Genomic DNA, 27,789 nt, shown 5'->3' with positions numbered 1-27,789 from the left:
TGCGAGCGCCGAGCGAGCGCTGCCGCCGCCGCCGCTGTGTGAGCGTCTCCAGCTGGAAGGGTTGAAACTAACGACCTGTGTTTGTCCACCTGTGTTTGTCCCGCCTGTGTTTGTCCCTCCTGTGTTTGTCCCGCCTGTCTTTGTCCCCCTGTGTCTGTCCCGCCTGTGTTTGTCCCGCCTGTGTTTGTCCCTCCTGTGTTTGTCCCTCCTGTGTTTGTCCCTCCTGTGTTTGTCCCGCCTGTGTTTGTCCCTCCTGTGTTTGTCCCGCCTGTGTTTGTCCCTCCTGTGTTTGTCCCACCTGTGTTTGTCCCGCCTGTCTTTGTCCCCCTGTGTTTGTCCCGCCTGTGTTTGTCCCGCCTGTGTTTGTCCCGCCTGTGTTTGTCCCGCCTGTGTTTGTCCCGCCTGTGTTTGTCCCACCTGTGTTTGTCCCGCCTGTGTTTGTCCCGCCTGTGTTTGTCCCGCCTGTGTTTGTCCCGCCTGTGTTTGTCCCGCCTGTGTTTGTCCCGCCTGTGTTTGTCCCACCTGTGTTTGTCCCACCTGTGTTTGCCTGTGTTTGTCCCTCCTGTGTTTGTCCCGCCTGTGTTTGTCCCTCCTGTGTTTGTCCCGCCTGTGTTTGCCTGTGTTTGTCCCTCCTGTGTTTGCCTGTGTTTGTCCCTCCTGTGTTTGTCCCGCCTGTGTTTGTCCCGCCTGTGTTTGTCCCTCCTGTGTTTGTCCCGCCTGTGTTTGCCTGTGTTTGTCCCACCTGTGTTTGCCTGTGTTTGTCCCTCCTGTGTTTGTCCCGCCTGTGTTTGTCCCTCCTGTGTTTGTCCCGCCTGTGTTTGCCTGTGTTTGTCCCTCCTGTGTTTGCCTGTGTTTGTCCCTCCTGTGTTTGTCCCGCCTGTGTTTGTCCCTCCTGTGTCTGTCCCGCCTGTGTTTGCCTGTGTTTGTCCCACCTGTGTTTGCCTGTGTTTGTCCCTCCTGTGTTTGTCCCGCCTGTGTTTGTCCCTCCTGTGTCTGTCCTGCCTGTGTTTGTCCCACCTGTGTTTGTCCCTCCTGTGTCTGTCCCGCCTGTGTTTGTCCCGCCTGTGTTTGTCCCTCCTGTGTTTGTCCCGCCTGTGTTTGCCTGTGTTTGTCCCACCTGTGTTTGCCTGTGTTTGTCCCTCCTGTGTCTGTCCCGCATGTGTTTGCCTGTGTTTGTCCCACCTGTGTTTGCCTGTGTTTGTCCCTCCTGTGTTTGTCCCGCCTGTGTTTGTCCCTCCTGTGTCTGTCCCGCCTGTGTTTGTCCCACCTGTGTTTGTCCCACCTGTGTTTGTCCCTCCTGTGTTTGTCCCGCCTGTGTTTGTCCCTCCTGTGTCTGTCCCGCCTGTGTTTGTCCCACCTGTGTTTGTCCCCCTGTGTCTGTCCCGCCTGTCACAGGTGCATCATGGGCTTCCTCAGCAAGGAGAGGGAAAGGGCTCTGCTGAGCGATAAGTGCCCGGGAACCTTCCTGCTCAGGTTCAGCGAGAGCAGCAGAGAGGGAGCCATCACCTTCACCTGGATCGAGCTCGACGTCCACGGTAAAAAACCCAGAAACCCGCCGCGTTTCATCGCTGCCACACAGCGCCGCTCCAATTTAAAGGGACAGTTCGCCTCTTTTGACATCAAGCTGTATGACATCCCATATTAACAACATCATTTATGAACATCTTCTTACCCCCTGCTGCGTCCTGTGAGCAGAGTTCCAGCCTCGTTTTGGTGTTGATGAAGGTAGTCCGGCTAGTTGGCTGGGATTTAAAAAATAAAGCGTTTTGCTTCTCAAAACAATATGCGTTCAACAGAGTAATACATTTGCATCACAAAATCGTTCTCCAGGAAAAAGTCAGACCTCACAATCTCTTGGCCCTATTTTCTCTCCCTTCGTATCACTGCCGCCTGCCGACAGCCGCGCCTGTTACGCTGTTTGCTGCTCGGTCTGCACAGCAGGCAGTGATACGAAGGGAGAGAAAATAGCACCAAGCGAAGTGAGGTCTGACTTTTTCCTGGAGAACCATTTTGTGATGCAAATGTATTACTCTGTTGAACGCATATTGTTTTGAGAAGCAAAACGCTTTATTTTTTAAACCCCAGCCAACTAGCCGGACTACCTTCATCAGCACCAAAACGAGGCTGGAACTCTGCTCACAGGACGCAGCAGGGGGGAAGAAGATGTTCAGAAATGATGTTGCTGATATGGGATGTCATACAGCTTCATGTCAAAAGAGGCGAACTGTCCCTTTAATGTGGTTTCCCATCTTTCAGCTTCGTCCCTCTGTCATGTCTCACGTCTTTATTGGCTTCACTTTGAGGCTCTTTCTGGGATCTTTGTTGTATTTCTTGGCTTCTGTTTGTGATCCAAACACGTTCCTTTTGAACTCCACTGCTCTTTATTTAAAAGCTGCTCCCTGCGAGCCTCTTTCACCCACATGCATCCCTGCTCAGTGCTGCTGATGTTTTACTCTGCAGATAAGCCGGTGTACCACTCCGTGGAGCCTTACACCAGAAAGGAGCTGACCGCCGTGTCCCTGCCCGACATCATCCGCACCTACAAGGTGATGGCGGCCGAGAACATCCCGGAGAACCCGCTGCGCTTCCTCTACCCCGACATCCCCAAAGACAAGGCCTTCGGGAAGTACTACCCCAAACCCTCAGAGGGTAAGACCCGCCGCCGCAGCCGTTTCCTTCGGCCAGTTAAACATTCCTGAGCAGAAGCTCATCAAACGTTTTCACCTTCCAGCTCAGGAGCCGATGGACGTGGAGAACGCCAAGGACGACCGGGGCTACATGAAGACGGAGCTGATCTCCGTGTCCGAAGTGTAAGCGCCCGCCACTCTAACTGTGTTTCCTGGGATGAGATAACAGGCTGACCGCTGCTCCTCTGCCGCAGACCTCCCTCCCGGCTGCATGACAACATGATGCCCATGTCTCCTGAAGACTACAAGGTCCTGGAGCAGTACATGAGCCCCAGAGACATGGAAGCTGTGGTGAGTTCTGCCGCCTCTGAGCCGCTAACCGCCGCTTCTGAGCCGCTAACCGCCGCTAACCACTGCTTCTGAGCTGCTTACCGCCGCCTCTGAGCCGCTAACCGTCACTTCTGAGCCGCTAACCGCCGCTTCTGAGCCGCTAACCGCCGCTTGTGAGCCGCTAACCGCCGCTTCTGAGCCGCTAACCGCCGCTTCTGAGCTGCTAACTGTCGCTAACTACCACTAACCACCGCTTCTGAGCCGCTAACCGCCGCCTCTGACCCGCTAACTGTCGCTAACCACCGCTTCTGAGCCGCTAACCACCGCCTCTGAGCCGCTAACCGCCGCTTCTGAGCCGCTAACTGTCGCTAACCACCACTAACCACCGCTTCTGAGCCGCTAACCACCGCCTCTGAGCCGCTAACCGCCGCTTCTGAGCCGCTAACTGTCGCTAACCACCGCTTCTGAGCCGCTAACCACCGCTTCTGAGCCGCTAACCGCCGCCTCGGAGCCGCTAACCGCCGCTTCTGAGCCGCTAACTGTCGCTAACCACCACTAACCACCGCTTCTGAGCCGCTAACCACCGCCTCTGAGCCGCTAACCGCCGCTTCTGAGCCGCTAACAGTCGCTAACCACCGCTTCTGAGCTGCTAACCACCGCTTCTGAGCCGCTAACCACCGCCTCTGAGCCGCTAACCGCCGCTTCTGAGCCGCTAACTGTCGCTAACCACCGCTTCTGAGCCGCTAACCACCGCCTCTGAGCCGCTAACCGCCGCTTCTGAGCCGCTAACTGTCGCTAACCACCGCTTCTGAGCCGCTAACCACCGCTTCTGAGCCGCTAACCACCGCCTCTGAGCCGCTAACCGCCGCTTCTGAGCCGCTAACTGTCGCTAACCACCACTAACCACCGCTTCTGAGCCGCTAACCACCGCCTCTGAGCCGCTAACCGCCGCTTCTGAGCCGCTAACAGTCGCTAACCACCGCTTCTGAGCCGCTAACCACCGCTTCTGAGCCGCTAACCACCGCCTCTGAGCCGCTAACCGCCGCTTCTGAGCCGCTAACTGTCGCTAACCACCACTAACCACCGCTTCTGAGCCGCTAACCACCGCCTCTGAGCCGCTAACCGCCGCTTCTGAGCCGCTAACTGTCGCTAACCACCACTAACCACCGCTTCTGAGCCGCTAACCACCGCTTCTGAGCCGCTAACCGCCGCCTCGGAGCCGCTAACTGTCGCTAACCGCCGCTTCTGAGCCGCTAACCGCCGCCTCTGAGCCGCTAACCGCCGCCTCCTCACACGGAGACACGGGACCGAATCACGCCAGAACACCCACAGAGATCCAGAGGTGTGCAGAACAGAGTAGAAAAATACTTTATTCGTCCCCCAATGGGGGAAATTCAAATTAGTCAAGTAGCTCAAAAATTTAAGATAAATATTTACAATTATTGTATATTAACAACAACAATAATAATACAAATTCTAATAAAAATACTACTACTAACTAATAATAATAATAATACACTAGAAAAAAATCTAAATCTTACCAAGTATATTTGTCTCATTTCTAGTTAAAATATCTCATTACACTTAATATAAGACACAACTGCCTAACAAGTACTATTTCAGCCAGATATAGGGACTTGTTTGAAGACAATACATCTGGAATATCTTGTTAAATGAAAAAGTCTTGAAAACAAATTGTTTTGAGTCATATTTAACATGAAACAAGCTTTTTTTTTTTTTCATTTGAAAAGGTTTTTAATAGGGATGCAGCGATACCACTTTTTTTCAAACCGATACGATAACGATACTTGGATCTGAGTACTTGCCGATACTTCTACCACAAAAAAATGTAATGAATTGGAAGACAGGTTTTGGTCTCACTAGCCCAGTGGTTCCCAAACTTTTTGTGCCCAAGGCACACCAAAGGACAAGAAAAAATCTCAAGGCACACCTATTGTGCAAAATAGCCCTTATAACACGTGTTATCACTCATATCATGTAAAATATCTGTAAATGTGCATTATTATTTACTAATGCCAAATACAGTGTGACAAGAGAACTATTACTTATGAAATATTTATTAACGAAATATTTAAAGAATTAATTTGAAACTTTATCAAATTAGGCTTCATCAAAGCAGCAACAGTCATTTAAACCAGACGGGTCACAAAATTAAAAGTGAGGAAACTCGGCAGAAATTCAGCCCAGAGAACTGTCCATGGTCCTAAACTACAATTTATCATTGCAACAGCAATCAGTGAAACATGTGCTATTGTAAATATTTTGCCTACTTACAAATTAGTGAGTCGGGGCGCGCAGGTTTCTTTAATCCTCGGTGGTACTGAGCAGAGGGCCACTCGCACCTCCTGTTCAACAGAGAGCCGCGACCTCCTGTTGTTCTTCATGTTTAACCAGAGCAGAGAACGCCAGCCCACACAGGCAGGTAGCGGGGAAAGGAAGAAGGTGCTCAATCGCGTGGTGGGAGATGCTTGGGTAGTTCGATGCAGAAGAATTAGCTAACTAGCAGTTAAGTTAGCATTAGCTAACTAGCAGTTAAGTTAGCATTAGCTAAATAGCAGTTAAGTTACCATTAGCTAACTAGCAGTTAAGTTACCATAGCTAACTAGCAGTTAAGTTACCATTAGCTAACTTCTCCCGACAGGACTCACTCGGGCTTGAGGATTGCTGACACCCCCGGTCCAACTGAAGCCATAAGACGGGTAACTTTCATGATACTGTCAACAGTTTTGTTTTCCTCTTTTCTTTCGGTGGTGGGTTGTCGGCAGTCTCTGCACTGGTGGTTGGTGGTTTGCTCCGCACAAGAAAGATCACTTTTAACTCAAAAGTCCCAAATATCACATCTTATTTCAAGAAATCTGGACAAGCCGGTTTTCACTAGTTCCATTGGCAGATTTTTTTGCTCATTTCAAGCAAAAACGTCTTTTATTTGTTGTTTTTCTTACTTATTTTTGGAGGGGCATTTTTCCAGTGTAATAATAACAAATGACTAAATAAAATATATATATATATACAGTCTATGATAATAATAGTATATGTATGTATAAAAAAAAATGTAGTTATTGTAGCGCCCTCTGGTGGAGAATAGACGGTGCAGCAGTTATTTCTGATGGCTGTGTTTGGGTTCAGATGTCTGGGATTTACATTTAGCACTCAACAAAAACCAGAATAGAATGAGATGTGTTACAGCAAAGTATGAGGAGTAAAACTCCAGATGAAAGATAAAAGAGTAACACAGGAAAGCAGAAGAAGAAGCAGTCAGTTAAAGGAAGGAAGCTCTAACAGCCTCCTGGTTGTCTTGGGTCGTTTTTTAATATTTCCAGGAAAGCAGGAAACGAGTGAAACATGAATATAAACCCAGAGAAGCAGAGTTATTTCAGTTCTGAGCAGCTTTAAGGTGAATATCTGCTCTGAGCTTCTTTAAGGAGTCTTCAGGAACAGTTCTCCAGGCTTCTTGAAGGACATCCCAAAGCTCTTCTTTGGATGTGGGCTGCCTTTTGTTGCGTTCTCTGCCAACATGATCCCACACTGCTTCAGTAATGTTGAGCTCCGGGCTCTGGGGAGGATTCATCCCTCCATCAGACCTGCTGCCACTGATTTTCAGCCCACTTCTTGTGTCCTTTGGCACAGCTCAGCCTTTTCTCCCTGTTTCCCTTCCTTAAGAACGGCTTCCTGACAGCCACCCTTCCATGGAGCCCATTTCTGATGAGGCTTGGGCCAACAGCAGATGGATCAGCTGAAGGTCCAGATGCATCTCTCAGCTCCTGTGTCAGGTCTTTGCTGGATGTTTTCCTCTTTCTTAAGGACATCACTTTCAGATCCTGTTCATCTGCTGGAGATAGTTCTTTAGGCCTGACTCTTCTTCTTCTGTCCTCCATGCGTCCAGTTTCCTCAAATGTTTTAAGGACACACTGCACACCATGCTGAGATATGCCAAGTTTTCAGCTAACAGCTCTTTGGGAATCACCTTGTTGCTGCAGAAATCCTGTTTTCTGTCTGTCACACTGTGTTATCTTTGCTGTTTTTCACACATGCAGCTAAAGAAATGGGAACAAATCTTAACTCCAGTCTGAAACCCACAAAGAGCTTCTAGATTATTCATTTCTGGTGGCATAAAACATTTTAATCATTTAATTTGTATTAATTGTTCCATAATTAGTCATTAGATTATATCTTATATTCCTTTTTTAAGCTTTAAATGGAATCTTATTTACTTTTTCTTGATGTTGTATAACATATAATTCTCATTATTGTCTGGTTTTTTCCTACTTTTCTACTTTTAGACGTGATAACGTTCTTTATCTTGGGATTAGGATTTTTCTTTTAAACTGAATTTCTTATATTAATTTGACTCTTTTGGTAACTGAAAGCAGTTTTAATGTAAATGTACAAAAAAGTTGAAACTATGAAGCTGTTTTTCACACATGCAGCTAAAGAAATGGGAACAAATGATGTGTCTCTGTGACAGGCTGCTGGGAACAAAGTGCCTAAAGATCCAGTTTAAAACGGCTTCTTTGCTAAGTTGTCTGTTCTGTGTGGACACAACTCTGGTTCATCCCTTGAGTTAGGAGCCTTTTTCCTGCCTGAATGGTTCACAGCTCAGAGTTAAGTGGCTTAAACAAAAGAACTGGACTGAAAATGAGGAAAAAAGCAGAAATTATCCAAAGAAAATCTTTGAAAGAGCTTCAGAAAGCCTGTAGAAGTGTAATATAAACTGTGGAGTCGCTGCTCTGTGTGTCTGGGATGCTTCTGTGCTCCCTGAGAGCACCGGCGGTGCGATGTTTGATCACATGAAGGTTCAGATGAAGGTTCAGATAAAGGTTCAGATGAAGGTTCAGATGAAGGTTCAGGTGAAGGTTCAGATGAAGGTTCAGATGAAGGTTCAGGTGAAGGTTCAGATGAAGGTTCAGATGAAGGTTCAGATAAAGGTTCAGATGAAGGTTCAGATGAAGGTTCAGGTGAAGGTTCAGGTGAAGGTTCAGATGAAGGTTCAGATGAAGGTTCAGATGAAGGTTCAGATGAAGGTTCAGGTGAAGGTTCAGATGAAGGTTCAGATGAAGGTTCAGATGAAGGATCAGATGAAGGTTCAGGTGAAGGTTCAGGTGAAGGTTCAGATGAAGGTTCAGATGAAGGTTCAGATGAAGGTTCAGGTGAAGGTTCAGATGAAGGTTCAGATGAAGGTTCAGATGAAGGTTCAGATGAAGGATCAGATGAAGGTTCAGGTGAAGGTTCAGATGAAGGTTCAGATGAAGGTTCAGATGAAGGTTCAGGTGAAGGTTCAGATGAAGGTTCAGGTGAAGGTTCAGATGAAGGTTCAGGTGAAGGTTCAGATGAAGGTTCAGATGAAGGTTCAGGTGAAGGTTCAGGTGAAGGTTCAGGTGAAGGTTCAGGTGAAGGTTCAGATGAAGGTTCAGATGAAGGTTCAGATGAAGGTTCAGATAAAGGTTCAGATGGAGGTTCAGGTGAAGGTTCAGATGAAGGTTCAGATGAAGGTTCAGGTGAAGGTTCAGGTGAAGGTTCAGATGAAGGTTCAGATGAAGGTTCAGGTGAAGGTTCAGATGAAGGTTCAGATGGAGGTTCAGGTGAAGGTTCAGATGAAGGTTCAGATGAAGGTTCAGATGGAGGTTCAGATGAAGGTTCAGATGAAGGTTCAGATGAAGGTTCAGGTGAAGGTTCAGATGGAGGTTCAGGTGAAGGTTCAGATGAAGGTTCAGATGAAGGTTCAGATGAAGGTTCAGATGGAGGTTCAGATGAAGGTTCAGATGAAGGTTCAGATGGAGGTTCAGATGAAGGTTCAGATGAAGGTTCAGATAAAGGTTCAGATGAAGGTTCAGGTGAAGGTTCAGATGAAGGTTCAGATGAAGGTTCAGATGAAGGTTCAGATGAAGGTTCAGATGAAGGTTCAGATGAAGGTTCAGATGAAGGTTCAGATGTTTGATCACATGAAGGTTCAGATGAAGGTTCAGATGAAGGTTCAGATGAAGGTTCAGATGAAGGTTCAGATGAAGGTTCAGATGTTTGATCACATGAAGGTTCAGATGAAGGTTCAGATGAAGGTTCAGATGAAGGTTCAGATGAAGGTTCAGATGAAGGTTCAGATGAAGGTTCAGATGTTTGATCACATGAAGGTTCAGATGAAGGTTCAGATGAAGGTTCAGATGAAGGTTCAGATGAAGGTTCAGATGAAGGTTCAGATGAAGGTTCAGATGAAGGTTCAGATGAAGGTTCAGATGTTTGATCACATGAAGGTTCAGATGAAGGTTCAGATGAAGGTTCAGATGAAGGTTCAGATGAAGGTTCAGATGAAGGTTCAGATGAAGGTTCAGATGTTTGATCACATGAAGGTTCAGATGAAGGTTCAGATGAAGGTTCAGATGAAGGTTCAGATGTTTGATCACATGAAGGTTCAGATGAAGGTTCAGATGAAGGTTCAGATGAAGGTTCAGATGAAGGTTCAGATGAAGGTTCAGGGCCGGGTGCTGGCATGTTGGTAATCTGACTGAAAACTTTCAGCTGTAATGACTGATTTCCACCTGCTTCCCTCTGTGGCTCCAGCAGCTGTTTTTTCTCATGTCTGTCTCTCGTTCTGCTTTCAGACCAACAATCTGATGGATTTTGGAGAGTTTGTCCCGACGGTACGTTTGCTGTGTCGTGCAGTTCAGTCTGTGTGAAACACTAACTGTTGGGCTTCCTGCACGGTGTGCCGACCTGACCTCTGACCCCCGACCTCTGAACACTGAAGCAGAGGAATTCTCAGTCTGTGTTTGTGTCGTCTGTTCCTCAGTTTAGACTCGTAACGTTCAGCATGACGCACCGTCACCGTCTCGCTTTCAGACTGGTTCTGTTTGGGTTTCTGACTGGTTCCAGACTTCTTTTTCAGTTTGAATCCTGACTGGAGTAAAACAGGGTTCAGCCTGAACTGGTTTTGGACCGTTTCTGGCTTGATTTAGGACTGGTTTTGGACTGTTTCTGGCTTGATTTAGGACTGGTTTTGGACCGTTTACAGCTTGATTAGGACTGGTTTTAGACTGTTTCCGGCTTGATTTAGGACTGGTTTTGGACTGTTTCCAGCTTGATTTAGGACTGGTTTTGGACTGTTTCCGGCTTGATTTAGGACTGGTTTTGGACTGTTTCCGGCTTGATTTAGGACTGGTTTTGGACTGTTTCCGGCTTGATTTAGGACTGGTTTTGGACTGTTTACAGCTTGATTTAGGACTGGTTTTGGACTGTTTCCGGCTTGATTTAGGACTGGTTTTGGACTGTTTCCGGCTTGATTTAGGACTGGTTTTGGACTGTTTCCAGCTTGATTTAGGACTGGTTTTGGACTGTTTCCGGCTTGATTTAGGACTGGTTTTGGACCGTTTACAGCTTGATTTAGGACTGGTTTTGGACTGTTTCCGGCTTGATTTAGGACTGGTTTTGGACTGTTTACAGCTTGATTTAGGACTGGTTTTGGACTGTTTCTGGCTTGATTTAGGACTGGTTTTGGACCGTTTACAGCTTGATTTAGGACTGGTTTTGGACTGTTTCCGGCTTGATTTAGGACTGGTTTTGGACTGTTTCCGGCTTGATTTAGGACTGGTTTTGGACTGTTTCCGGCTTGATTTAGGACTGGTTTTGGACCGTTTACAGCTTGATTTTTGGACTGGTTTTAGACTTTGTTTTGCTTTAGGACATGAAGACAGGAGCCCTCCCATTTCAGAACACAGCTCATTAGTTTAGATTAAACACAGAACTTTAGTGCCGTAAAACCTTGATTCCACAAAACAAATGCACGGCACGTTGGCGCCCCAATCCATCCGTCCATACGTAACTACGACCTTCTGACCACCGAACACGTAAAAAAAGCAGGAAAATAATCCACGACTAGCACAGAAGATGAGCGAGATGTGATGTTTCATTCATGCTTTAACAGCAGCTGCTCTTTGCTTTGACACTACATTTCCCAGCATGCTTTGCGTCGGTGTTGTTTCTCCTTAAAAACCAAAGTTTCCTCTTTTTTTTCCTTAGATGAGTGCAGAGTTAGATCAAAACTGAAGATGATGCCTCCATCCTGCTGCAGCTGTTTCTTCAACACACACGTGCACACACACACACACACACACACACACATTGTGTTATTGTGAGACCTCCACACACTGAAAACACAACAGCTCAGACCTTTTAAACCTGCTGAAGGCATTTTAACATCATAAGTCGCCTTCGATGTGATGATAGATATATATATATATATATTCTAATTTTCTGTTCTACATTAAATGTGAAATATAAACTCGTCCTAGTTAAACTACAACTGAATGGGATCCTGCATACCTTCTGGGAAGTCGGCCTCTGTCACAGCTGATTAAGTGTAGCAAAGAAAACCATGAAAAACAACAATCCAGAGAAAACTGTATTTAAAGATGAATTTGTCTGTCTGGGGAACATAATAAAAGCTTTTTTTATTTAACAAACTGACGTATTTTCTGACTCTCCGACAAAGGCCTGGGTCTCAGGCTGTTCTGGATCAGAAGGACACAGGCATGTAGAGCCGGGCTGAGGCCTCCTGATCCAGAGGAGAAGAGGAGCTCCTCGGGACCACGTTTCCAAAGAAAAACTGAAGAATGTTCCAGACAAATACATCCCGAAGGGTTTTTCTGGTGTGTCGAGCGGTGGCTCAGAGGAATAAGAAAGGACTCCAGATGCTGCGGGTTGCAGGTTCGAGTCCTGCAGACTGCAGTTAAAGTTTTAACGCCTCAGTTAAAGTGACAATAAAACCCTCCTGAGCCAGAGCAGGAGGTGAACCCACAACCTCCAAACTTCTAGTTTGTCTTCTTACCCTCTGAGCTACACACTCAGCTGAATAAATAAGTATTTTTTTAGGATTTGTCTTTTAATTTCAGGCGTTTTGCTTCAGAAACGCGTCAGCCGGCTGAAACCTGAAGCTCTGCCTTCAAAGCACTCCTGAACCTGCCGTCATCCTCCGTTCAGATCAGAGGACGGACACCCGGGAGGAGTCTGAGGGCACTTCTTCTTCTTCTCACCTGCCCAAACTCCACCTCTCTGGATGGATCATTTCAGCTCAGGGCAGCAGACGTTCAGAGTTCAGCCTCACACTGGAAAAAATCAAAGTCTTACCAAGTATAATTGTCTCATTGAGTATCTCATTACACTTAATATCAGACACAACTGCCTAACAAGTACCATTTCAGCCAGATATAGGGACTTGTTTGAAGACAATACATCTGGAATATCTTGTTAAATGAAAAAGTCTTGAAAACAAATTGTTTTTAGTCAGATTTCATATGAAACAAGCTTTTTTTTTTACATTTGAAGAGGTTTTTAAGCTAATTTCAAGATCATTTTTAACTCAAAAGTCCTAAATATCACATCTTATTTCAAGAAATCTGGACAAGCCGAATTTCACTAGTTCCATTGGCAGATTTTTTTGCTTATTTCAAGCAAAAACGTCTTTTATTTGTTGTTTTTCTCACTTATTTTTCCAGTGCAGCTGTAATGTTGCATCTTTCCACCGTGTAACAACAAAAAAAAAACAATTTAAGTTCCCTTCAGAATAGTTTCAGACTGACGGGTGGTTTTTTGTCTTATTTCAGCACTTTATCATCAGTTTAAGGGTCCCCCCCCCCCCAATAAACCTCAGACACGTCGTGGGTTTTTCTAACGTTTATTGAATATTTTATTTGTGAATGAATATCTGGCCCGTCTGCGACACTCCGCAGCAGCATAAATACACACGAAGAAGAAACACGTTACATTCAGAACACTTGGTCACACCATCAGTTCACTCGGGTTACAATCGTTTCCCTTCTGGGGCTCAAACGACAGCTTTGTGCTTCTTTTTTTTTTTTTTTTACTCCAACCTGGACGCTTTAAAACCCGCCGACCCACAAACGAAACATCGGATTATTTTGCACGTTAGCGCTCCGTGAACGGAGGAAATATTCCGGGTTTTTGTGTAAAGGAACGTAATTTAAACAGTTTGACGAGCCAATCGGGAACCTGCTGGTTATCTGTATAAATGTGTGTAACATCTGTCCAGAAACTACGGATCAAATGGGGCTGAAGTGAACGTCTGCTGATTGTGCAGGTAACCGTGGCGACGACCCGACTGTGACGCTCATCCTCACAGGCTTCAGATTTGGGGGTTAAATGATCTTTATTGGTACGTTTCCATGAAACGAAGGCTTGTTTTGATTGTTTTCCTTAAAACATTCGTGTCATGAGTTGGAGCTTTTGGTGCCACTTCTCTACCCAACGGATCCATAAATCTCTCCTTTTCAAGACAGAAAAAAAATCAACAAACACGTAGAATAGTCTGTAGTTTACAATAAAAACGGTGGGCTGTTTAAATCAAACACAGTCAGGTGATTACGGTAGTTTCACAGAAGAAGAAGAAGAAGAAGGAGGAGGAGGAGGAGGAGGAGCCCTTTTAGCTCCATGGGGCTCAGATGTCTTCCCGTCGGGCCTTTGCAGTCTGGCAGTGTCTCGTCTGATATGTGCAAACTCCTCCCGCCGTCGACAGATAACCAACTCGACTCTGGCTGCTGCTTAACTTCAGTCCCTCACTTTGAAATAAAACATTAAACCGTAAACCAGACGATTAAAGTCCAGTTTTACGGGAAAAATGAGAGAAAAAGAAGCTCTGAGCTGAGATTAAAGAGGGAAGAACGTTAAAACACTGACGGCTCCCAGAGCTTCAGTGAAATCATTCGTCTCACACCCGTGAGCAGATGTCACACTCGCCGTGTTGGGGGGGGGTACATTCCACCGGGCTGTGATGAAGAAGTGAGGAAGGTTGAACGCCACCCCCGTCAGGACTTCCTGTTTCCATCCGTTCTGCCAGCGTTCGGGGAAGGTTCAGGAAGGAGGTGGAAAGGAAAAGTTTCCCGCTCGGAGTGAACACAGTGAAATATTACAACAACATCTATGAGGGACACGGTGAGCAGCGTTCACCCCGCAGAGGTGGCTGCTGGGAGCTGAGGGGCGTCTGATCATCTCTAAGGGTCGTTTGGTGTTGCTTCTACATGCTGGACCTCCCCCGCCGCCTCTCTCCACTCAGAGCGGGCCGCCCTCCGGCCGGGCGCCACCTCGCCATCACAGCATCCCGTCCAGGTTCTTCTCTGATTTCTGCTTGTCGGCGTCGCTGTCCTGAGGGCTGTACTTGTTGTGGTGGTCGCGGAGGATGGTCACCACGTCGTGGTGGCCGAAGTGCACCGCCTCGTCCATCGGCGTGTTCCCCCACCTGCAGCCAATACACGGACACACAAACACTTATTTCCTGCAGGATGGACGACTGTAACGAACCAGAAGAAGAAGCAGAAGAGGAACCAGAAGAAGAACCAGAAGAGGAACCAGAAGAAGAAGCAGAAGAAGAACCAGAAGAGGAACCAGAAGAAGAACCAGAAGAAGAAGCAGAAGAAGAACCAGAAGAGGAACCAGAAGAAGAACCAGAAGAAGAACCAGAAGAAGCAGAAGAAGAAGCAGAACAGGAACCAGATGAGGAACCAGAAGAGGAACCAGAAGAAGAAGCAGAAGAGGAACCAGAAGAGGAACCAGAAGAAGAAGCAGAAGAAGAAGCAGAAGAGGAACTAGAAGAGGAACCAGAAGAAGAAGCAGAAGAAGAAGCAGAAGAGGAACCAGAAGAGGAACCAGAAGAAGAACCAGAAGAAGAAACAGAAGAAGAACCAGAAGAGGAACCAGAAGAAGAACCAGAAGAAGAAGCAGAAGAAGAACCAGAAGAGGAACCAGAAGAAGAACCAGAAGAGGAAGCAGAAGAGGAACCAGAAGAAGAACCAGAAGAGGAACCAGAAGAAGAAGCAGAAGAAGAACCAGAAGAGGAACCAGAAGAAGAACCAGAAGAGGAACCAGAAGAAGAAGCAGAAGAAGAACCAGAAGAGGAACCAGAAGAAGAACCAGAAGAAGAAGCAGAAGAAGAAGCAGAACAGGAACCAGAAGAAGAACCAGAAGAAGAACCAGAAGAAGAACCAGAAGAAGAACCAGAAGAGGAACCAGAAGAAGAACCAGAAGAGGAAGCAGAAGAGGAACCAGAAGAGGAACCAGAAGAGGAACCAGAAGAAGAAGCAGAAGAGGAACCAGAACAGGAACCAGAAGAAGAAGCAGAACAGGAACCAGAAGAAGAACCAGAAGAGGAACCAGAAGAAGAACCAGAAGAGGAAGCAGAACAGGAACCAGAAGAGGAACCAGAAGAAGAAGCAGAACAGGAACCAGAACAGGAACCAGAAGAAGAACCAGAAGAGGAAGCAGAACAGGAACCAGAAGAAGAACCAGAAGAGGAACCAGAAGAAGAACCAGAAGAGGAAGCAGAAGAAGAAGCAGAAGAGGAACCAGAAGAAGAAGCAGAAGAGGAACCAGAAGAAGAACCAGAAGAAGAACCAGAAGAGGAAGCAGAAGAAGAAGCAGAAGAGGAAGCAGAAGAGGAACCAGAAGAACCAGAAGAAGAAGCAGAAGAAGAACCAGAAGAGGAAGCAGAAGAAGAAGCAGAAGAGGAAGCAGAAGAGGAACCAGAAGAGGAACCAGAAGAGGAACCAGAAGAAGAAGCAGAAGAACCAAGAAGAAGAACCAGAAGAAGAACCAGAAGAAGAACCAGAAGAAGGCTGTGTTCGAAACCGCATACTTCTCCTCCTACTCCTACTAACTTTTTGGGTTAGTATGTGAGTTTGAGTAAGCCAGAAGTTCCCGGATGCATACTAGATTCTCTGAAATGTTGGGTATGCATCATGAGGTTACTACTCATACTCAAACTACCCAAGATGCAACGTAACGTCGCCGATCGTCATTTCCTGTCAAAACGGCAGTTTCAAGTTAGCTACGAGGGTAGGTTCACTTCCTGTTTTCAAAACAAAAGCACCAATTGTATGGTAATGGCTTTCCCTATGATAAAAGGCAACGGGTATTTTATTTTGTGGAAATAACCGGAAGTGCGTTAGCTCACTGCGGCTAGCTTTAGTAGCGCCGAATTTGTGGAAACAAAATTGTAAACAGACGGTATTTTGTCAGGTTTTCAACACGTTGGGGATCTAAACGACTACTTTCTCACCTGAAAATGTTTCAAATGTTGCTAAAGTTTACAGAGTTTAGAGCTTAAGGGAAATCAGGTTCAGGCCGGCTGATTTCGGCTCGGGCAGGAGCGAAATGCATTGTGGGTAAACGCTCTGCATACGGTCTGATCAATGAGTATGCAGAATGGAAGTATGTAGCATGTAGTATGCAGTTTTCGAACACAGCCGAAGACACCAGAAGAAGAACCAGAAGAATCAGAATTTCACCCAAAGTCAGAACTAAAAGAGGTGTGAGTGCACTGCCTGAACACCGGGGGGCAGCAGAGAGGGAGCATTAAATCCGTTCTATAACTGAATTAACCTGGACCATATTTCTGTAGCAACACTTTGTGCTGCAGGCAGATAGTGTGGAAAGTTAAGCGTGTTTCATGGCTGACAAACGAGCCCTTCCCACATGACTGGTGCAACAAGCTGGAGGTGTTGAGACTTTTAAAGAGCAACAGGAGGCGCGTACCTGTCTTTGGGGACTGTGTTGACTTTACATGCGTCCAGCAGGAAGCGGACCACCTCAGCGTGTCCTGAAACGCAAACAAAACGTTAGCTTCATACATACAAACGCACCGAACACATTCGTTAACTCACGGGGAGCTTCACCTTCAGCAGCCGCGACGTGCAGCGCCGTCCTGGAGTCGTAGTCCCGCTGCTCCATGTCCATGGAGGACAGCGCAAACCTGCAGAGACGCACAAAACAAAGCGCTTCCTGAAATGAACCGTTCGTATAACAGCAGAATATCGCGGCTAACACCTCCGTACCTCCTCAGCGCTGACACGTCTCCGGTGTAGGCAGCAAACAGAAGGTTGATCACAGACTTCACCTGAAACAGCAGGAAGAGGAGAGCTGACGAGCATCCACCAGAAGAAGAAATCAGAAATCAAGCTATTCCGAACGGATAAAGACAGAATATATGAAGACAGAATATAAACACGGGCGAGGTGGTCGTTTCCCAGCAGGTGGGGATGGAAAACGTTTTTAAAGGAAAACGGAAAGATATTCAGGGCTGTAGCCATGCACGAATCTCACCATACAATGCACGATATTCAGCCAACGATTCGATGCACGATATTCAGCCAACGATTCGATGCACGATATTCAGCCAACGATTCGATGCACGATATTCAGCCAACGATTCGATACACAATATTCAGCCAACGATTCGATGCACGATATTCAGCCAACGATTCGATGCACGATATTCAGCCAACGATTCGATACACGATATTCAGCCAACGATTCGATGCACGATATTCAGCCAACGATTCGATGCACGATATTCAGCCAACGATTCGATACACAATATTCAGCCAACGATTCGATGCACGATATTCAGCCAACGATTCGATGTACGATATTCAGCCAACGATTCAATGCACGATATTCAGCCAACGATTCGATGCACGATATTCAGCCAACGATTCGATGCACGATATTCAGCCAACGATTCGATACACAATATTCAGCCAACGATTCGATGCACGATATTCAGCCAACGATTCGATGCACGATATTCAGCCAACGATTCGATGCACGATATTCAGCCAACGATTCGATACACGATATTCAGCCAACGATTCAATACACGATATTCAGCCAACGATTCGATGCACGATATTCAGCCAACGATTCGATACACAATATTCAGCCAACGATTCGATGCACGATATTCAGCCAACGATTCGATACACGATATTCAGCCAACGATTCGATGCACGATATTCAGCCAACGATTCGATGCACGATATTCAGCCAACGATTCGATACACAATATTCAGCCAACGATTCGATGCACGATATTCAGCCAACGATTCGATGCACGATATTCAGCCAACGATTCGATGCACGATATTCAGCCAACGATTCGATGCACGATATTCAGCCAACGATTCGATACACAATATTCAGCCAACGTTTCGATTCACAATATTCAGCCAACGATTCGATTCACGATATTCAGCCAACGATTCAATACACAATATTCAGCCAACGATTCGATGCACGATATTCAGCCAACGATTCAATACACGATATTCAGCCAACGATTCGATGCACGATATTCAGCCAACGATTCAATACACGATATTCAGCCAACGATTCAATACACGATATTCAGCCAACGATTCAATACACGATATTCAGCCAACGATTCAATACACGATATTCAGCCAACGATTCGATTCACGATATTCAGCCAACGATTCGATGTACGATATTCAGCCAACGATTCGATTCACAATATTCAGCCAACGATTCGATTCACGATATTCAGCCAACGATTCAATACACAATATTCAGCCAACGATTCGATGCACGATATTCAGCCAACGATTCAATACACGATATTCAGCCAACGATTCGATGCACGATATTCAGCCAACGATTCAATACACGATATTCAGCCAACGATTCAATACACGATATTCAGCCAACGATTCAATACACGATATTCAGCCAACGATTCGATTCACGATATTCAGCCAACGATTCGATGTACGATATTCAGCCAACGATTCGATACAATTCACAACATTAAGCCAACGATTCGATGCACGATATTCAGCCAACGGTTCGGACAGTGTGAGTTGACATGAATCGTCGCTGATTGGACTTCTCAATAAAGTTTGCTTTAAAAAAGAAAACCGACACTCGCGGCTGAAAAATCGATACTTTATCGGGAGACAAAATATCAATATATAATCGCAGTATCGATAACATTGCTCAGCCCAAAGGATAATAACGACGTCAGTGCCCCGCACTCACCCTCTGATCTCCTCCCTCCCTGCGAGGATCCAGTTTCTTGGCAAAATGCCTCAGGTTGTCGTAGTTGTGGAAGTTGAAAAGGGAGACCAGGTCCTGGAAGGAGAAAACACTTTCACTGCTTCAGGCTGATCACAGAGTTCCCAAACAGGGCGTCACAGCTCCGAAGCTGGGCTCACCGTGCAGAACTGGATGCCTCTCACGCTGTTGCCCAGCTTGTCCAGCGGAGGGGACCAACACATGATGCCCATCACGTTGGGAACAACCAGGAGAATCCCTCCGGCGACACCAGATTTAGCCGGCAGACCCACCTGAAACAGACAGAGGACGACGGCCCGCTCTTCACAATGACCTGTTACAGTATCGAATGTGCTGTGGGACGCAGCTACTGACGTGGAAAGCGAACTGTCCGGAGAAGTCGTACATCCCGCAGGAGTGCATGAGACTCAGAGTGTCTCGCACGGCCTCGGGGCTCAGCACGCGCTCTCCGGTGATTGGACAAAAGCCGCCGTTGGCCAGCGTCGCCGCCATGACGCTGGCGCTCTCACAGGTTACCTCGATGGAGCACAGCTGAGGGAGAGGAACAAAGAGAGGGACTTTGGCTCTGTTCGAAACCGCATATTTCTCCTACTAACTTTAACTTTTTTTAAGTTCCCGGATGCACACTAGATTCTCTGAAATGTTGGAAGTGCGTTGCTCACTGCGGCTAGCTTTAGCAGCGCCGAATTCGTGGGAACAAAGCCAGTATTTTGTCAGGTTTTCAACACGTTGGGGATCTAAACGACTACTTTCTCACCTGAAAATGTTTCAAATGTTGCTAAAGTTTACAGAGTTTAGAGCTTAAGGGAAATCAGCTTCAGGCCGGCTGATTTCGGCTCGGGCAGGAGCGAAATGCATTGTGGGTAAAAGCTCTGCATACTGTCTGATCGATGAGTATGCAGTATGCAGTATGCAGTATGTAGTATGCGGTATGTAGTATGCGGTATGTAGTATGCGGTATGTAGTATGCGGTATGTAGTATGCGGTATGTAGTATGCGGTATGCGGTATGTAGTATGCAGTATGTAGTATGCGGTATGTAGTATGCAGTGTGTAGTATGCAGTATGCAGTATGTAGTATGCAGTGTGTAGTATGCAGTATGCAGTATGTAGTATGCAGTATGTAGAATGCAGTATGCAGTATGCAGTATGTAGTATGCAGTATGTAGTATGCGGTATGCAGTATGCAGTATGTAGTATGCGGTATGTAGTATGCAGTGTGTAGTATGCAGTATGCAGTATGTGGTATGCAGTGTGTAGTATGCAGTATGCAGTATGTAGTATGCAGTATGTAGTATGCGGTATGTAGTATGCAGTGTGTAGTATGCAGTATGCAGTATGTAGAATGTAGTATGCAGTATGCAGTATGTAGTATGTAGAATGCAGTATGCAGTATGTAGTATGCAGTATGTAGTATGTAGTATGTAGAATGCAGTATGCAGTGTGTAGTATGCAGTATGCAGTATGTAGAATGTAGTATGCAGTATGCAGTATGCAGTATGTAGAATGCAGTATGCAGTATGTAGTATGCAGTATGTAGAATGCAGTATGCAGTATGTAGTATGTAGTATGTAGTATGTAGAATGCAGTATGCAGTGTGTAGTATGCAGTATGTAGTATGCAGTATGCAGTATGCAGTATGTAGAATGCAGTATGTAGAATGCAGTATGCAGTATGCAGTATGCAGTATGTAGTATGCAGTATGTAGAATGCAGTATGCAGTATGTAGTATGTAGTATGTAGTATGTAGTATGCAGTTTCGAACACAGCCTTCGATGATAACTGGACTCATCGATCAAGCAGCACTCAACACTCATCTTCCTCACCTGGAAGTAGAAGTCCAGGATGGACGTCATGTCGGTTCCATCCGGAAAACACTGAAAGGACCAAAACACGGTCAGACCACACACGGCTACTTTCCTTACAGCAGATTTGGAATAAAGAAAAACCTTCAGAGCTTTACAGGACTCCTGATGTGATGAGTGGGAGGAAAAATCTACTTATCGTGCACAAATAAACTAAAAAAAAAAAAAAAATAGGCCAAATGGTTTTGAGTGAAAGCAGCCGGCTTCTCTCTCACCTTCTTCTCCTTCAGGTAGTAGCCGATGGCAAAGTTTCTGTCCCCAGACTCGCGCTCCGACTGGAATCTGGGACAAACAGAGCGAACCGTGACTCAGCTGCAGTCACAGAAACCCAAACCGAACGGTTTGGGCTCCCAGAAGAAGACGCCAGGAGGCGCAGAGTGCTGCGTTTCTGTACTCACGTTGCGTTGCTGAAGCCCACGTACTCGTTTCCTGCCAGTTTGTTCATGAAGTTCATCACCTGCAGAGCAGAGAACAGGATCCTGCTGAATCCAAAGCCTTTCTACTCAGATAAAAGACGTGTCTTATATAAAGATTTTCTGGCTTTTCTAACAGCAGATGAAAGATATTTGTGTTTTAATTGATAATCAGATGAAAAAGGTTGCACTAGTGATGGGCCTCTTCCACAGTTTGGGACCAAACAACACTCTCATACTCACGTAATCAAACTTCTCAGCATTGCTGGCGCCTTGCTGAAACACAAACAGAAGCAATCACAGCGGTTACGGATCGACCTCTCAGCCCCAGAACAAAGAAAAGACACGTTGTGACATCAGCACGTTCACAGATGAGGCGCATCTCTATGTTAAGCTAACACAGAAAAACAGTGCAAGTTCACATCACTACTGGTGTGACAAGTCATTCAGTCATGACATCAGATGGGTTCAGATTAGAGGTGGAGACGAGCTGGAGGATGGAGGAGGTGAAATAAAACGGTTAATCCACTCAGGGGTTCTGCTTGTGTGAAACGAAGGAAAACCAACATGAAAAGTAGAACGAGGTCGGTGCAACGGACCGCTGTGATGAGCAGCATTTTAACACAGGTGTGTGTGTGTGTGTGTGTGTGTGTGTGTGTGTGAGAGACCCACTTCCTGCTGCCGTCACACTGCGAGTCACATGATCAGCGCCAGCTAACTCTTAAAGGAACAGTTCTCCACCTGAAGGCCCAGTAAAACACAAGCCTATCTCATGCATCATGGGAAATGTAGTTTTCTGACTTAGATTCTGCTTCTCTGAGCTGAATCCATGTTCCCACAGCAGATTTCCTGTTTTCAAGAAGAACTAAAGAGGGAAACTGTGTCTGTTTGTTTTCAACGTTGCACATTAAGCTGAGATAAACACTCTTTCCTTATTCTACAACTATTCACGTGGTCGCAGATGTTCTCCAGATGTTCAGCATAGGGCTGGGCGAGTTGACTCGTTATTATCGCGTTAACTTGTTAATTATTTAACGTCGATAAATATTTTATCGCACATTAACGCAGGTTTTATGTGTGTAGCTCACGGAGCTAACCGCCGCTACTTCCTGTTTTACTTGTTTCAACATAAAAGCACGTATTTCAAAATAAATTTAAAAAAAAAAAAAAAACTCCTGCATTTACAGCCAAGTTGAATTATCTTATCACCGTAGTAGTTCCAGTCTAAAATATCACTTAAAGACAAAACACACAACTGATAGCAGCAAGTCATTCAAGGAAACAGACAGTGGAGCGAGGCTTCTACATAAAAACTACAGAAAGATGCTGATGTTAAAACTGTGTTTGCACAACAAATGTTATGGCACTTTCATTCATATGGCAGCACATTTAAAATAAAACTAAATGCTAAAAGCTATACACTACTTTTGGATTCATTTTTGGATTTTGCGTACAAATGCGATTAATCAGGGAAATCATGTGATTAATTAGATAAAAATTTTTAAATCGTTGCCCAGCCCTAGCTCAGCCACATCATAGCTGCACTGAAAGTAGATCCCAGGTCAGACCAACCAGAGTACAGGGATGGATGTCATGTGACTGGCAGCGTGAGCGCACAAAGTGGGATCTCTGAGACAAAAACTCTCTTTTTTTTTACTGGATTTTAAGGAGATTGACTGCTAAAAAAACAAAAACAAAAATTAGCTTTTTACTCTGAAACTAAAGAAAACAAAAAGAGCCTCTTCTCTACAGAGGAATGAAGAAATGAAGAAAACCAGAGCGGCGCTGTTTATAATCCAGGTGTATAAACAGTGGTGGAGAATGTAGGTGAGAAACATTCAGAAACAGCCACGTAAAGGCTAAAGCTTCACAAATCCAGACCAAAGAGGGGAGAATTATTAAAAAAAGGGAAAATTACCAACGTCATTGACCTGTTGATGTGGTCATAATTTCCCAAAGATCCTAATGCTGGAAAATATGCAACAACACATAAAACCACACAACGAGCCTTTACAGGGTACATTGCACATATGAAGTGTGTGTGTGTGTGTGTGTGTGGGGGGGGGGGGGGGCATGCACAGAGTCCTCACTGAACATGCTCAGCTGTGATTGGTCGGGATTCAGAACAAGTCTCTGCTGCCACAGCTGCTAATTATCACCTGAACTGTTTAAATCGCATCATCGCACCCCACAGCTGCTCTTTGAAAACCTTGTTCTGCTTCTTTCTCTAAAGTCCAAGGCTGTGTTCAAAACCGCATACTTCTCCTACTACTCATACTAACTTTTTGAGTTAGTATGCGAGTTTGAGTAAGCGAGAAGTTCCCGGATGCATACTAGATTCTCCGAAATGTTGGGTATGCATCATGAGGTTACTGCTCATACTCAAACTACCCAAGATGCAACGTAACGTGACGTCGCCGATCGTCATTTCCTGTCAAAACGGCAGTTTCAAGCTAGCTACAACGAGGGTAGGTTCACTTCCTGTTTTCAAAACAAAAGCACCAATTGTATGGTAATGGCTTTCCCTATGATAAAAGGCAACGGGCATTTTATTTTGTGAAAATAACATGAAGTGCGTTAGCTCACTGCGGCTAGCTTTAGTAGCGCCGATTCGTGGGGACAAAATTGTAAATAGCCGGTATTTTGTCAGGTTTTCAACACGTTGGGGATCTAAACGACTACTTTCTCTCCTGAAAATGTTTCAAATGTTGCTAAAGTTTACAGAGTTTAGAGCTTAAGCAAAATCAGCTTCAGGCCGGCTGATTTCGGCTCGAGCAGGAGCGAAATGCATTGTGGGTAAACGCTCTGCATACTGTCTGATCGATGAGTATACAGTATGTAGTATGCCGTATGCAGAATGGAAGTTTGCAGTTTGCAAATATGCAGTATGTTGTATGTAGAATGTTGTATGTAGTATGTAGTATGTAGTATGCAGTATGTAGTATAAAACAGGTTTCTAGGACTGCTTTCTTTCATCTTCGTAATATTGTTAAAATCAGGAACATCCTGTCTCAGAGTGATGGCAGAGCCTTCAGTTATCAGGCCCCTCTTTGTGGGCCCAGCTGCCAGTTTGGGAGGCAGAGCCTTCCGTTATCAGGCCCCTCTCTGTGGAACCAGCTGCCAGTTTGGGAGGCAGAGCCTTCAGTTATCAGGCCCCTCTCTGTGGAACCAGCTGCCAGTTTGGGAGGCAGAGCCTTCAGTTATCAGGCCCCTCTCTGTGGAACCAGCTGCCAGTTTGGGAGGCAGAGCCTTCAGTTATCAGGCCCCTCTCTGTGGGAACCAGCTGCCAGCTTGGGAGGCAGAGCCTTCAGTTATCAGGCCCCTCTCTGTGGAACCAGCTGCCGGTTTGGGAGGCAGAGCCTTCAGTTATCAGGCCCCTCTCTGTGGAACCGAGTCTGCCTGTTTGGGAGGCAGAGCCTTCAGTTATCAGGCCCCTCTCTGTGGAACCAGCTGCCAGTTTGGGAGGCAGAGCCTTCAGTTATCAGGCCCCTCTCTGTGGAACCAGCTGCCAGTTTGGGAGGCAGAGTCTTCAGTTATCAGGCCCCTCTCTGTGGAACCAGCTGCCGGTTTGGGAGGCAGAGCCTTCAGTTATCAGGCCCCTCTCTGTGGAACCAGCTGCCAGTTTGGGAGGCAGAGCCTTCAGTTATCAGGCCCCTCTCTGTGGAACCGAGTCTGCCAGTTTGGGAGGCAGAGCCTTCAGTTATCAGGCCCCTCTCTGTGGAACCAGCTGCCAGTTTGGGAGGCAGAGCCTTCAGTTATCAGGCCCCTCTCTGTGGAACCGAGTCTGCCAGTTTGGGAGGCAGAGCCTTCAGTTATCAGGCCCCTCTCTGTGGAACCAGCTGCCAGTTTGGGAGGCAGAGCCTTCAGTTATCAGGCCCCTCTCTGTGGGCCCAGCTGCCAGTTTGGGAGGCAGAGCCTTCAGTTATCAGGCCCCTCTCTGTGGGCCCAGCTGCCAGTTTGGGAGGCAGAGCCTTCAGTTATCAGGCCCCTCTCTGTGGAACCAGCTGCCAGTTTGGGAGGCAGAGCCTTCAGTTATCAGGCTCCTCTCTGTGGAACCAGCTGCCAGTTTGGGAGGCAGAGCCTTCAGTTATCAGGCCCCTCTCTGTGGAACCAGCTGCCAGTTTGGGAGGCAGAGCCTTCAGTTATCAGGCCCCTCTCTGTGGAACCAGCTGCCAGTTTGGGAGGCAGAGCCTTCGGTTATCAGGCCCCTCTCTGTGGAACCAGCTGCCGGTTTGGGAGGCAGAGCCTTCAGTTATCAGGCCCCTCTCTGTGGAACCAGCTGCCAGTTTGGCTCTCAAATGATATTATGTACATGTGACATTATTGTGGTCATTAACTCGTTTCCCTGTTCCAGCAGGTATCCTTTGAATGGTGTTACAGTGGTTTTTTTCCCCTCTTTTCTGTCCTCTCAGCCCCCAGCTGGTGGAGGCGGATGGCCACCCTTCCTGGTTCTGGTTCTGATGGAGGTTTCTTCCTGTTCAAAGGGAGTTTTTTCTCTCCACAGTCGCCTCAGGCACGTTCAGGACGGGAGATTGGACTGAAGACAAGTTTCAATGCAATCTGTTGGTTTCCTTAGCTGGGAAATTGTTTTTGAATTGGCTCTATATGCAGTATGCAGTATGCAGTATGTAGTATGCAGTATGCAGTATGTAGTATGCAGTATGCAGTATGCAGTATGTAGTATGCAGTATGTAGTATGTTGTATGTAGTATGCAGTATGCAGTATGTAGTATGTAGTATGTAGTATGCAGTATGCAGTATGTAGTATGCAGTATGTAGTATGTAGTATGTAGTATGTAGTATGCAGTATGTAGTATGCAGTATGTAGTATGCAGTATGTAGTATGTAGTATGCAGTATGTAGTATGCGGTTTCGAAGACAGCCCAAGTGGTGGAGACGCTGCGCTTGAGGTAGCTTTATTGACAAATGAAAAAGGACGATTCTGGGAAGGAATTTAACGACCGTACGAGGGAGAAAATGTACCGAGTTAATCAGATACTGCCCTTGTTCTGGTGTACATGCATGAGGATGGAGTCGAGTTAAGACCCGAATTCACCGTCTTTAAGTCACACGATTTATCAGCTGAGGCTGCGGCTATAAAAATCAGGATTTAAAGAGTTAATTCCATCATTTTCTTCACTGCCATGTGCAGATGTGACAGAGGACGGCTGCCTAAATGCGTACAGCACTGGACAATGTTGCCCCTCTGAAAAGGAAGGTAATCAGTGAGAAGAGGTTGGCTCCTTGGTATAATTCACAGCTGCTTTAAAGCAGAGTAAAGCTGGAGAGACAGTGGCGTTCCTCTAATTTAGAAGAGTTTCAATTAGTCTGGAAAGATAGTTTAATAACGTATAAGAAAGCCCTTCGTAAAGCTAGAACTGCTCATCAGTGATAGAAGAGAATAAGAACAATCCCAGATTCCTCTTCAGCGCTGTAGCCAGGCTGACAAAGAGTCCGAGCTCTGCTGAGCCAGGTGTTCCTTTAACTCTCAGCAGTGATGATTTTATGAGCTTCTTTACCAGTAAAACTGTTTCTATCAGAGAGAAGGTTGATGGAGTCCTTCCCACTATTATCAGTGATGTATCATCAGGGGCAGCAGCTTTAGAAGTATCTTTAGAACCCGATTTGTATTTAGACGGCTTCTGTCCAGTTGATCTCTCTGAAACATGATCTCTCTGTCTCTAAAGACATAAAGACCTGCATGAGTCAGAACTGTCTGCTTCTAAATTCAGAAAAAGTGAAGTCGTTATCTTTGGCCCTGAGCGCTTCAGAGAGAGATTATCAAGCTATATAGTAACTCTAGATGGTATTTCCTTGGCTTCTCATACTACAGTGAGGAACCTTGGAGTTATTTTTAACCAGAATCTGTCCTCTGACGCACATATAAAACAGGTTTCCAGGACTGCTTTCTTTCACCTTCGTAATATTGTTAAAATCAGGAACATCCTGTCTCAGAGTGATGGCAGAGCCTTCAGTTATCAGGCCCCTCTCTGTGGAACCAGCTGCCAGTTTGGGAGGCAGAGCCTTCAGTTATCAGGCCCCTCTCTGTGGGACCAGCTGCCAGTTTGGGAGGCAGAGCCTTCAGTTATCAGGCCCCTCTCTGTGGAACCAGCTGCCAGTTTGGGAGGCAGAGCCTTCAGTTATCAGGCCCCTCTCTGTGGAACCAGCTGCCAGTTTGGGAGGCAGAGCCTTCAGTTATCAGGCCCCTCTTTGTGGAACCAGCTGCCAGTTTGGGAGGCAGAGCCTTCAGTTATCAGGCCCCTCTCTGTGGAACCAGCTGCCAGTTTGGGAGGCAGAGCCTTCAGTTATCAGGCCCCTCTCTGTGGGACCAGCTGCCAGTTTGGGAGGCAGAGCCTTCAGTTATCAGGCCCCTCTCTGTGGAACCAGCTGCCAGTTTGGGAGGTAGAGCCTTCAGTTATCAGGCCCCTCTCTGTGGAACCAGCTGCCAGTTTGGGAGGCAGAGCCTTCAGTTATCAGGCCCCTCTCTGTGGAACCAGCTGCCAGTTTGGGAGGTAGAGCCTTCAGTTATCAGGCCCCTCTCTGTGGAACCAGCTGCCAGTTTGGGAGGCAGAGCCTTCAGTTATCAGGCCCCTCTCTGTGGGACCAGCTGCCAGTTTGGGAGGCAGAGCCTTCAGTTATCAGGCCCCTCTCTGTGGGACCAGCTGCC

The 27,789-nt window shown here is 46.3% G+C and overlaps 3 protein-coding genes across 9 annotated transcripts in view; 2 read left to right on the top strand and 1 right to left on the bottom strand.

Annotated features, from left to right (window-relative positions):
• The window catches only part of stat1a (signal transducer and activator of transcription 1a), a 29,128-nt gene extending 17,700 nt beyond the window's left edge, over positions 1-11,428 (top strand). Inside the window, exons 20-26 of one of the 5 annotated variants that reach the window (XR_012770581.1) lie at positions 1,396-1,535; positions 2,461-2,649; positions 2,732-2,810; positions 2,882-2,978; positions 5,620-5,677; positions 9,572-9,610; positions 10,986-11,428. Coding sequence is in view for 4 of the 5 variants with exons in the window: in XM_075477383.1 (XP_075333498.1) it covers positions 1,396-1,535; positions 2,461-2,649; positions 2,732-2,810; positions 2,882-2,992; positions 3,087-3,204 (637 nt within the window). In the remaining variant the exon portion in view is untranslated. Of the gene's footprint in view, positions 1-1,395; positions 1,536-2,460; positions 2,650-2,731; positions 2,811-2,881; positions 2,993-3,086; positions 3,571-5,619; positions 5,678-9,571; positions 9,611-10,985 lie in introns of those variants that run through there. The other 4 variants (XM_075477384.1, XM_075477385.1, XM_075477383.1 and 1 more) reach the window with 4 other exon arrangements.
• A 1,380-nt stretch (positions 11,429-12,808) lies between these two features.
• glsa (glutaminase a) overlaps positions 12,809-27,789 on the bottom strand; it is a 35,590-nt gene continuing 20,609 nt past the window's right edge. For 2 of the 3 annotated variants that reach the window (XM_075477379.1, XM_075477380.1), the window contains exons 8-18: positions 21,366-21,398; positions 21,108-21,166; positions 20,925-20,991; positions 20,671-20,721; positions 19,200-19,376; positions 18,986-19,117; positions 18,810-18,902; positions 16,808-16,869; positions 16,649-16,725; positions 16,509-16,572; positions 12,809-14,217 (exon numbers count right to left, since the gene is read on the bottom strand). In XM_075477379.1, the coding sequence (XP_075333494.1) occupies positions 14,070-14,217; positions 16,509-16,572; positions 16,649-16,725; positions 16,808-16,869; positions 18,810-18,902; positions 18,986-19,117; positions 19,200-19,376; positions 20,671-20,721; positions 20,925-20,991; positions 21,108-21,166; positions 21,366-21,398 (963 nt within the window). In that variant the 3' untranslated portion in view covers positions 12,809-14,069. Of the gene's footprint in view, positions 14,218-16,508; positions 16,573-16,648; positions 16,726-16,807; positions 16,870-18,809; positions 18,903-18,985; positions 19,118-19,199; positions 19,377-20,670; positions 20,722-20,924; positions 20,992-21,107; positions 21,167-21,365; positions 21,399-23,040; positions 23,091-27,789 lie in introns of those variants that run through there. The other variant, XM_075477381.1, reaches the window with a different exon arrangement.
• LOC142391943 (uncharacterized) lies at positions 14,831-16,413 on the top strand (the record flags this gene model as incomplete). The annotated part of the gene is made up of 2 exons (XM_075478138.1): positions 14,831-15,532; positions 16,375-16,413. Coding segments are annotated over 2 exons (741 nt in total), but the record flags the coding sequence as incomplete, so codon positions are not given.

The sequence above is a fragment of the Odontesthes bonariensis genome, chromosome 11 (assembly GCF_027942865.1).
Source record: "Odontesthes bonariensis isolate fOdoBon6 chromosome 11, fOdoBon6.hap1, whole genome shotgun sequence".
Taxonomy (NCBI): domain Eukaryota; kingdom Metazoa; phylum Chordata; class Actinopteri; order Atheriniformes; family Atherinopsidae; genus Odontesthes; species Odontesthes bonariensis.
This window is presented reverse-complemented; position numbering and strand designations above follow the sequence as displayed.